This window comes from Sorghum bicolor, chromosome 5 (assembly GCF_000003195.3).
Source record: "Sorghum bicolor cultivar BTx623 chromosome 5, Sorghum_bicolor_NCBIv3, whole genome shotgun sequence".
NCBI lineage: Eukaryota > Viridiplantae > Streptophyta > Magnoliopsida > Poales > Poaceae > Sorghum > Sorghum bicolor.
Window position 1 is genome coordinate 1335642 of NC_012874.2, and position 11582 is coordinate 1347223.

General features: G+C 40.5%; 2 protein-coding genes across 3 annotated transcripts; both read right to left on the bottom strand.

Moving 5' to 3' along the window:
* Nucleotides 839-3580, bottom strand: LOC110435484 (F-box protein At2g26160-like). The gene is made up of 3 exons (XM_021461060.1): nt 3440-3580; nt 1945-3107; nt 839-1271 (listed from the first exon to the last, which is right to left on the bottom strand). The coding sequence occupies exons 2-3, from the start codon at nt 3104-3106 to the stop codon at nt 1153-1155; spliced, it is 1281 nt and encodes a 426-aa protein (XP_021316735.1). The 5' UTR covers nt 3107; nt 3440-3580; the 3' UTR covers nt 839-1152.
* LOC8083015 lies at nt 4655-9674 on the bottom strand. Of its 2 annotated transcripts, none has more exons than XM_021461495.1 (4): nt 9520-9674; nt 7979-9150; nt 6052-6183; nt 4655-4953 (listed from the first exon to the last, which is right to left on the bottom strand). In XM_021461495.1, the coding sequence occupies exons 2-4, from the start codon at nt 9147-9149 to the stop codon at nt 4892-4894; spliced, it is 1365 nt and encodes a 454-aa protein (XP_021317170.1). In that variant the 5' UTR covers nt 9150; nt 9520-9674; the 3' UTR covers nt 4655-4891. The 2 variants fall into 2 exon arrangements, with proteins under 2 accessions (XP_021317170.1, XP_021317169.1); XM_021461494.1 differs by lacking the exon at nt 9520-9674 and adding an exon at nt 9292-9484.

The window sequence follows — 11582 nt, forward strand, 5'->3', positions numbered from 1 at the left end:
CCTAACAACTTTTATATTTTCTCCCTTGTATATTTGCATTGGAAACCCAATACTACTTTTTATTCTTTCTCATATCTTTCCATCTCTAGATTGGTCGATCGATAGGCTCATGTATATTCCACGTGATTGGGTCGATTTTTCCATGTGCTGAAGGATTGAGAGTTAAGATAGGGAGTTGTTGGAGACCTTTTTTTCAATCTTGCCAAAAAAATCAAGATTGTGAATGGATTTCGGAGAACTCTTAGAGATGCTCTAATAAGTTTGTAATTACAAAAAATATTGATAAAGTAAAAGCATTTATCTAAACATTGATTGTGTTACATTGCAAGATACCATCCAATTAATAATGGAGATGGTCACCAAATCCAACCATCTCCTAAAATACGGAAGATTTTTGGAGATACATGACCAGTTGTGATTTTAACCCACAGATCACCAGATAGATCTATGCATATAGATCTATGCATGATACTCGGACTGCCTTGTTTAGTTCCTCAAAAATTTTGCAAAATTTTCCAGATTCCCCGTCACATCGAATCTTTAGACGTATGCATGAAGTATTAAATATAGATAAAAATAAAAACTAATTGCATAGTTTGGTCGGAATTGACGAGACGAATCTTTTGAGCCTAATTAGTCCATAATTGGACAATATTTATCAAATACAAACGAAAGTGCTACTATTCATATTTTGCAAAATTTTTTGGAAGTAAACAAGGCCGTTCCTTCCAGCAATTTCCCATCATAGACACAAACCCAAAAGGAAAACATTGAGGCGATACCAATGCAGGCTATGCACATTATCATCGTACACAAATCATGCAGCAGACTCGCACAATGTCTGAACCACACAAATCAATCCTCGACAAATCAACCAGGATTCAGAAACTGGGACACAACCACACAAGCATTACATAGAAACAAACTGTTCAAGCAATCACTCGTACCAAACGTTGAAAGTATTCCAAATTGGAACGGGTGTTTGAAGCAACACCATATCAGGCAACAGGACGGTAATTGTTTTCATGCAGGTACTACTAGCTAGAGACATCCAAATCAACACATCCGAACATACCAGAGCCATTTTTTGCGTTTGTAGGACCACATGGCTAGCTAGGTGACCAACTCTTTCACCTTTTTTATTAGCTACGGTCAGTGTGGAGTAGGAGAGGCATCAGCAGAACAAGTCCCTCGACACATAAGCATCAGAGGATCCACCTCAGGTTCCACAATTTCTTGTGACCTGCTGCTTGCAGCTTTATCTGTCTCATCTGCATTAAAAAAACAAAAAAAAAACCATCATAGAAACACAAGGTTTGGCTCAAACGACCAAGAGGATTTTCATGGATGAAACCTATGCGAACCAATATGATCTAAGCCACCTCTAACAAAGTTGATTGACGTTATTTTCTGAGCCATAATTTGTTTTGTAAGGATGTCATCTGTGATCCATCCTCCTGCTGCGTAAGAAAGATGTTTCAAAGAAGAAACACAGTTTGACTAGCATATCCTGTCACATTCATCTAGACAACTAAAACGTACTTCGCTTTTCACATGAGTGTCGAAACCTCAAAATATGTCTCATACAAGAATCCCTTGAGAGGTAAGATGCACCTTCTTTTTATATAACTTGCATGTAACAAGATCTTTGAATATGAGTATGGTGTTGAATATGAGTATGGTGCCTATGTTTTATGGCACGTCTATGCCAGCTCATGGGATTCCAATATAAGGATATTTTTTACCCTGTTCAAAACTGTATGATGGCATCATTTTGGCACTCTACATGATTTAGCACTCAAGTTATCTACTGAACATCGAAACATGTGGGTAAGAAAGTGCAGCTATCAACAGTTGAGGAGAAATAATATGAATTTGCTGACAGTATTTAATTTTTTTATCTATTCCTAAAGCCCACAGAAAAAGAAGCGCAAGTACACTTACCCTGTGAGAATATCCAGGTTGCGAGGACTTTTCTACTCTCCCATGATATCGAAGGCAAGGGCGAATAGATCTTCCCATCTTTCATGTCATACAATTCACAAGATCTAGCTGCTTTTTTCAGATTCCCAACCCAGTTGATGGAATCATATAGGTAGAAGATACAGTCCCGTGAAAGGTCATAGGGAGACACACGGACAACTCTGGAGCACCCTCGCCCAAGGAACAACGCTTGATCATTTCCCAAAGTACTCATCTCAGCCCACAAGTGCCGCTCAAGATCAGCCTTGAACACCACAAACTTACTACTACCAGTCGCAGGAATTCCAGGTCCACGCCCTATTTTGTCGGAAACTTTTTTGTAGATCATTAGCAGTGTGCCATGAGATTCGAGGAGATAAGGCTGTTGTTGGTTTGACAATGAGATTCCCTCAATGAGGCGCTTAATCCGAGACACCCTTGGCTCATTGTCATATTCATCCACAATGTCTATTGCTATAAGATCCATAGTGCCAGCGGTGCGATCAAGAGCATATATCTTCCCTTGCAAGAAGACCATATCTGAGAGCTGGCTGCACTCCACATCTCTGCTCACTGACCATGCACCAGCCCCTGGTCGGCATAGAGAAATTCTACGGAAAGACCCAACAGCGACTATGGCAGCGATGAGGCGTGTGGAGCACACAGCCAGGGAGACTACAGATATCCCACCTATCATGCTGTACGAACAGGCGCGCTGCCTCTCATAAAAGTGTTGGACCATATAATCTTCGGTGACTTCCACAGGCTCTTTGCAGTAGCGGCGCGAAGACAGGCTAGGGAGGGGCATAGTGGCCTTGGTGAAGTGGTTCATCAGGAAGTAGGTGCCATCATTGCGTGACAGGAGAAGCCATTCACCACAAGATTTGTGGAAGTGCATGTCGTCTGGCAACTGGAAGGTCTCGCCATGTGGGAAGCTGGTGGCGCTGCCGTCAGGAAGCAAAAGCCACGGCACCTGCGATGGTGGGGGCAGGCGGCACCGATGCGCCGCGGAGCACCACGTGCGGCAAACGGCATGAAAGAAGGCCCGATCAGCACGGGTGGGGAGGCGGAGGAACACGAGGCCAAGGAGCTCTGCTGGGAGGTCCGACCATGGTGGTGCCCGTGAGCCTTGGACCTGTGGCATCCTGCAATGCAAATGGGAGCACGGCATGATCAGACGGAGCTAGAAAACATAGAGAGCAACGTCGGCATAGAAACAAACAGTTGGTGGGCATGGAATGGTAGTGGATCAATACTTATTTAAACCATTTATAATAGTAATAATCCATCACGTTTGTTTCTTTTCAAGCACACCGGATGCTTCTCCCCCGAAATCTCAAGCCCACAAGCAGGACACAATCATCGAAGGAATCAAAGAACATGCCGAACGGACAAAAGTATGCAAACATCAGATCCGTTGCGACCTCGCATTGCAACAGGTAAGGTGAGGAAGTTAGAGAAGAGACTAGGCAGATACCTTGGACTCGTCGCCGCCCGCCGCACGCCAGTGGCCACTGCTGTGGGGAATCGAGATCGACGATGGCGATGGGAGCGACGGTGCCGTGCGATCAAGTTTGATGGAATGGAGATGGGCTGGTCTGGGCTGGGCTGGGTTGGGCCATAATTCAGCAACGGAGCCTACAGAACTGATGAGCCCATACTCGCCTTGTTTTTATACATTTTTTGTATTTCACTTTTTTACAAAAAATATTAATTGTCCCCATCAAAATTTTGCAAAAAAAAAAACATACCGCTCTCACCAAATGAGATGGAAAGATATGAACATAGGCCCGCTATTATTATCAAACTTAAAAACAGCGAGATGGCAAGACCCGTCGTTACATGCAAATGGCCTTAAAAATTTGAGAAACTATAGTTGTTAAATAAATCATCATCCATTCATCCTACCAAGATCACCCAGAACCGCCAAAGGCATTATATTAGAACCCACGGTGCAAGCAGACACTCATACACCATTAAAAAAAACTGTATTAGACATGTTGGTCATTCTTTTAATGTAATAGCTAGTGACGTCCAAATCAATATTCCCTCCATATTACTAATTCAACTCGTTTTAGATAAGGTTTAGGTCAAATATTAAGAATAAAAATCATAAAAAAAATTAAGTGGTTGAGTTTAAAAACGTGAAAATCATATGAATAGATTTATCTTGAAAAATACTTTAATGAAAATATACATATATCATTTTTCAATAAATATTTTTATAAAAAATAAAAAGTCAAAGTTATGCTTTGAAGACTATATGTCGTTGTGAATGAGAGCCATTTGTGCATGTGTATGAACACATGGGCTACGTGAAGATTTCTTTCAACCTTTTTAGGCCTTGTTTAGTTCGCAAAAATTTTCAAGATTTCCCGTCACATGCATGCATGGAGCATTAAATATAGACAAAAATAAAAACTAATTACACAGTTTACCTGTAATTTATGAGATGAATCTTTTGAGCCTAGTTACTCCATGATTGGACAATGTTTATCAAATAAAAACGAAAGTGCTACAGTAGCTAAAAACTAAACAATTTGCAAACTAAACAAGGCCTAAGTAGATTTGCTCAGTTTAGAGTAGTAGAGGCATCAGAAGAACAAGTCCCTCCACACATAAGCACAGAGATTCCACTTTCTCATGTTCCACAATTTCTTGTGAATCCTCGACCACTCTCATAGTCAAACTATTGGACTTAAGTCCATAAAATCTTGAAGGATCTCAAACTTTTCAACCGATCGTTGTCCATAAGTTACACAAAGTTCACAGATAAATCGATTACATCAGAGAGTTATTACAATACCAAGTCTTAAAGTGATAGCAAAAGCAAATAGTTTTAAAACCACACACACTTAGTTCGATTACAGTGTCAAAGTTTGATCCACTACAACAGCAAAAGATAAGATAGAGTGATCACGCCCTTGGTCTATGCATCACCTATAACTGGGTAGAGACAGTTAATGCAATACCCATAGTACATTTGACCATCTGCAAAACAACATGAAAACAGATCCATAAGTACGAGAAGGTACTCAGCTAGACTTACCCATCTTGAACCAGAAATAAATGACACTAAGAATCATGTAAGGCTTTAAAGTGGGCTAACTTGACACACCTTTGTATAAAAGCTTAAGTCACCTAGTAAGTAACTTTTCAGGTATTTAGCTCAAGTTAATAATTATTAACCAATCATCTAGATTAGCACTTGTACTATAGCAATCACTTGATTAAATTCAACCGTAATATCAATTTAGATATAGCATTCCCAACATCATCATCATACCATAACCATCCAAGTGTTCCATAAACATTACTACGATGACGAAGCTCAAGTTAAGAGCGATTGCGATTCGAATCAATTCCTAACGAACTGGTGATTTATTCCCTACACAAACCATGTTTCTCCCGTCGAGGTCACTTTGGTCACCAAACACACTATTCTGGTCAAGTCGCGGGTTCAACAGGCACCCTCGTATCTAGGGGCCACCCGACTGCCACCCTCGTATCTAGGGGCCACCCGACTGCCAGGACGCACCTTGGCTCTCATCATCGTGCCCCCGTGGCCTCCTCAACCAACTTCAATACGGTGCATAGATCAGATCAATTCTCGGCCTGAATAATGTCTCGGCTTCACGGTCAGAACGAGTTATCCTTCCAGTTAAGTGCAGAGCATGCGTTCAATATGACAAGAGGACCGTCAGCGACCGGTCCTTAATCGACACAGACAAAGTCACTATGGTCCAAACCCCCATATAAGGCTCTGCCCGATCTCAGTTTATTCCTCAACACTTAGTTATGATCCATGACAGCAAACACACTGCTAACCCCTTTAGGTAACCACCTATAGCTCGCAAGTAACAGGAAATCATCCAACTTCTACCGAACTAAGCATAGCTAAGCATTAACTCCGAGCCTATACTAAATAGGATAAAGGTATATGAAATTGTGGTAACCAAGGAATATCTAATGCCTCAACGGTTGCAAGCAACTCCTATAACTTAATGCAAAAATATAATCATCATATGACATATGAATAATATTTAGTTAGCATAATTAGTGGGAGACTTAGAATGATTCGGGACTTGCCTTTCTCAAATGAGCTAGGATGATGATCCGGGCACTCCTGCAGTTCCTCTTCTTGCTCTTCTTCCTCGGTGGCCTCCTGCACCACCACTTCTGGCTCCTCAGGTTGGGCTACCACCTCATTCTCCTGCGATCCTGTATGATGCATATGCTCATGTGAAAAGTTGGACCAATGGACACAATACGGTGCATGATGGTGTGGATGCTTAGTCATGAATGATCAAAGTTAACTTATATGGAGTAAGTACATACTTCTTATCTAGTGGGGGTGTATTACCACACAAAGAACAATTATCAAATTATTCTACAAGGTAGTCAACATCATCCAAGAACATGTACCATAAGCACACATCATGTATTGCATTCTCTTCAACAATTACTTCTACTAAGTCATCATAACATTTCATCTCATCACACCAGCATGTTAAAATGCTTCAAAGATACACCAAACCCTTATGACTATCCTCTATTATCCACAAAACAAATATTTATTTACTTAATTAACAATAGGTTATAACATCATACTTTTTTGGTATTCAATAGATTCTAAAAAAATTACAGTAGCCCAAGCATGCCTAACATAGTCTACCATAAAATTTTCACTGCACTTGGACATACCAAACAGCCTGCACAAAAATAACAAGCGCACACGACATAAATCATACAAAATACTTTACACATAGAAAAGTGTCAAACAATAGATTTTATATTTTTGTTAAATACTTGCTAGCACAAGAGTAGCCTACAAAAATTTACAAGTCATGATCATGCATATTTTATTTATTATAAAATTCACAAAATCAGCCATTTCAATCATTCAATTCACAATTTATTTTTCTTACACAGCACATATCATGTTTCACCTTTTTCACAGATACTACACTGCAATAGGAAACCAACAAAACAAGAATCATATTTTTCTGATCTATATTCCATTTATTATGTATTTCACAAGAAAACAACAATTTCAACATTTAAATAAAGCTATATATAAAAGTATCACAAAAATGTCATGCAACATTTTTATCATGTAGATCTAGACATGCAAAGCACAACAAAATTTGTTTCATAATTTTGAGACACTAGACACTCACAAGCAAGCACCACAAACAAGATTAAGACATAGCATACTAACTTAGCAATTTAAACCAATTCTAAGCAACACATGAAATAACACTAAGTTATTTAAATGCTATGCAAGGATGATGCTTGATGATCATGCAAAGATGCTTTTGTGACATTAGTGAAGCCCTAATGCATGCTTAACACTAGGGGTGTTACACTCCCCTGCTGTTTGCAGCTTCATCTGTCTCACCTAATTTCGAAAAAAACCATCACAGAAGCATATGGAGTGGCTCAAAAGACTAAGAGCTTTTTTTGTGAATTAAAACCTATGTGAATCACTATGTTCTTAGTCGCCTCTAACATTGTTGTTGAAAGTTATTTTCTAAGTCATATATTGTTAGGGTTGCATCTGCCATCCTCCTCCAACGTAAGGGAGATGTTGTGAAGAAGAAGCACATTTTCACTCCCAGTTCTCTCACAATCATCTAAAAACAAAGACATGCTTCATTTTTCACATGATTGTCAAAACTACAGAATATAACTCTCACATAAAAATGCCTCCATATGAGGTAAAGTTGCCCTGTCTTTTAGCTTCCATGTAACAAAAGGTTTGTGTATGAGTATGGCATGGTCTATACCACATCTATGCCAGCTCACTGGATTCCAATATAAGGATATTTTTACCTTGTTCATAACCGCATCATTGCATCATTTCAGTAGTCTACATGATTTAGGACTCAAGTCATCTAAAGTACAACTAACTATTGACAGTCAGGGAGAAATAATTAGATTTAGCTGTGAAACCAAGGAGGCGTTTTTTGATCTATTCTAAAGCATGCAGAAAAAGAACTGCAAGCATACTTACCCTGTGAGAATATCCAGGTTGCTGGCAATATTTTACTCCTCCATGATACCATAGGCAAGGGCAAATAAATCTTCTCATCTTTCATGTCATACAATCCACAAGATGTAGTTTCTCTCTTCCATTTCCAATACCAGTTGATATAATCATCCAGGAAGAAGATACAGTCCCGTGAAAGATCATAGGGAGACACACGGACAGCTCTGGAGCACCCTTGCCCAAGGAACAACGCTTGGTCATTACCCAGAGTCCTCACCGCAGTCCACAAGTGCTGCTCAAAATTGGCCTCGAACACTTCAATACCAGCCACACGAATGATGTAGCTTCTTGCTCTGCAGTGCTCCCTTTTGTATGGAAGTTTTCTGCGGATCATTAGCAGTGTGTCATGGGATTCAACAAGGTAACACCTGCGCATGATATCTTGTTGGGGTGGCAAGGAAATTCCCTCAATGAGGCGCTCAATTCTAGACACCCTTGGCACACTGTTGTCATGCTCATCGACAATGTCAATGGAAATAAGATCCTCAGAGCCATTGTTTCTATCTAGAGCGTAGAGTTTCCCTTGGAAGAAGACCATGTGTGAGAGCCACCTGCACTGCTCACGTGCGCTCACTGACCATGCAACAGCCCCTGGTCGGCACAGCGCAATTGTACCAAGATCCCCAACAGCGACTATGGCAGCGATGAGGCGTGTGGAGCACACAACTAGCGAGACTACAGATATGTCATGACGGCACTTGTAGCCCCACGTGCCTGGCCTGTTATTCTCTTGGACCATATAGTCTTCGGCGAAATCTACAGGCTCTCGGTAGTAGCTGTACGAATACAGGCTGGGAAGCGGCACAGTGGCTTTGGTAAAGGGGTTCATCAGGAAGTAGCCATAGCCACTGCGCGACAGGAGCAGCCACTCGCCACAGGAGTTGTGGTAGCTTGCGCCGTCTGGGAGATGGAAGGTCTCACCGCGAGGGAAGCTGGTGGCACTACCACCAGGAAGCATGATCCATGGCACCGGCGACGGCTGGGGCAGGTGGCACTGCCGCGCCGCAGAGCACCACGCGCGGCAGACGGCAGGGAAGACGGCTCGGTCAGCGCGCGTCCGGAGGTGGAGGAACACCAGGCCAAGGAGCTCTGACGGAAGCCACGACCATGGCGCTGATACTTGGACTCTTGCCATCCTGCAGATAGGAGAAAAGGCATGATCAGAAGGAGAAGAAAACAAGGAGACAGTCGCATCAGCATAGAAACAAACACCTGGTGTGCATGAAAGGAGAGCAGGTCAATGTTTATCTAAAAATACTATAATAATACTCCATCACCTTTGATTGATTGCTATCAAACGCACTGGATGGTTCTTCTTCACAAATCTTAAACCCAAAAGCATGAAAGAATCGATAAGGGAATCAAGAACATGCGGAAGGGGACGGGTACGGAAAGCATCAGAGCCATTGGAACCTCGCACGGCGACGGATGAGTAAGCGCAGGCACGGGCGGAGTTGAAGGGGAAGAGAGGAAAGAAGAGGGTAGACAGGGCACAGGGAAGATACCTTTGGACGCGTCGTCGGCCGGCCGCCGCCGTGGCCTGTGCTGTGGTGCGTGGACTGTGACGACGGCAATTCGGAGCGGAGGAGCCTACAGCGCGTTCAGAGAGTCTTCAGACCTGATGGAGTAATTTGGTACCGCTTATAAGTTTTCAGCAGTGTCACGCCTTATCAACCTGTAGATTTCCAAAAAAAATCGTGCTTAGATTAGTTATTTAGTAGTCGCTAGTTATTTGTTCTTTTTCTTTATAGACAATAGAATTCTTCGTAGACTAGCTATTTAATAGTCAAACGCCACGTTTTTCTCCAGTTTATTCTAGCCACACTTAGAGCAACTCCAGCCCAAGTCCCTAAATTAAATCCTTAAACTTTTATTTACATGCTATGATAAAAAAGGTAGAAACTCAAATTAAGACCCAACTCCAATAGAAAAAAACAGACAAGTCTTTATCTCACATCGGACCCATCTGTCATTGACAAATTCTACATCAACTCCACCATTTGTAATTCTTGTCTTGATTTATAGATGGGGAGAGAAAAGTGGGTAGAACTCACTGGATAGGGGTTCTAGATGTGAGGAGATGAAACTATAATTTGAGAGGGCATGAAAAATAGAAGTCCAAGTAGGAGGTGGGTTGGATTTGATTTTTTAGATCAAGTTTCTAGATTTAGATTTAGAATAGGGACTTGTTTTCCCACAGCTCGTATTTTTTTTACTAAGAAGGAACGGAATCAGACCAACTTATTTTGACCAGCGTTTCTATCTGTGCAGCTTAAGTGAGGAGCGCTTTCTAGATAAGCTGTACCAAAAAGGGCCAAAATGGACACCAATAGGGCTGGGTAGGTGGGCCACAAATGAAGCCCACGATTGCCTGTGTTTTTTTGGACTTTTTTTCACGTCTTATATTTTTCCCCCAAATAATTGATTGAATAAAAAGTCAGAAAAAAAAATCCCAACAATAGATACAATTATCATATAGTTGTATAGATCATATGGAAATGTTATTGGTTTCGTAAAGGATGAAGTCTAGTTTTGACATTGACCTATCGTTGGAGTCCAATTTTAGCCATTAAACTAAAAAATCAAATATTTTATACTACTCAGTCCATTCCAAATTATAAAATATTTTGCATCTTTTAGATGTTGAGTTTTTTATATGTATTTAGATATACATTATGTTCATGTATACAGTAAACGTCTTATATAATAAGAAGAATGGAGGTTAAAATGCAGGAAGTAGCAAAGTATAGAAATCGAACAAGAATCTTTTGTTGGTTTTAAAGGTGGTTTTGACTCGTAATAAGGCTAGAACCGGAGAAGGGAGAACCGCACCTGAAGAAAAACGGAAACGGACGACACGGCAAGCACCACAAACCCCAAATTTTAGAATACCTTTTCTTCTTGGTGGTTTCTGGAGATCTTCTTTTCCGAAATTCAAGGATTCTTTTCCTTTGTTTTAGATTCAGATTAGACAGAATTTTCTAGCTAGGCCTTGTTTAGTTCCCAAAAAATTTTGCAAAATTTTTCAGATTTCCCGTCACATCAAATCTTTAGACACATGCATGAAATATTAAATATAGATAAAAATAAAAAATAATTGCACAGTTTGATCGAAATTGACGTAACGAATTTTTTGAGCCTAGTTAGTCTATGATTGGATAATATTTGTCAAATACAAACGAAAAAGCTACAGTGTCGATTTTGCAAAATATTTTGGAACTAAACAAGGCTGTTTAGTTCACCCTGAAAACCAAAAAGTTTTCAAAATTCCTCGTCACATCGAATCTTATGACACATACATAAAACATTAAATATAGACGAAAACAAAAACTAATTACACAGTTTAGCTGTAAATCAGTTAGTATATGATTAGATAATATTTGTCACAAACAAACGAAAGTGCTACAGTACCGAAAACTTTTCACTTTTCGGAACTAAACAAGGCTTAAATGATTCCAGCTCGTAAGAAGCGCTAAACTAAGGAAGATTTTTTTAAAAAAAATAAAATAAAAGGTAGTGTATGGATTTTTATGGACTCCATCCATCCATACGGGGCACGCATGCACAA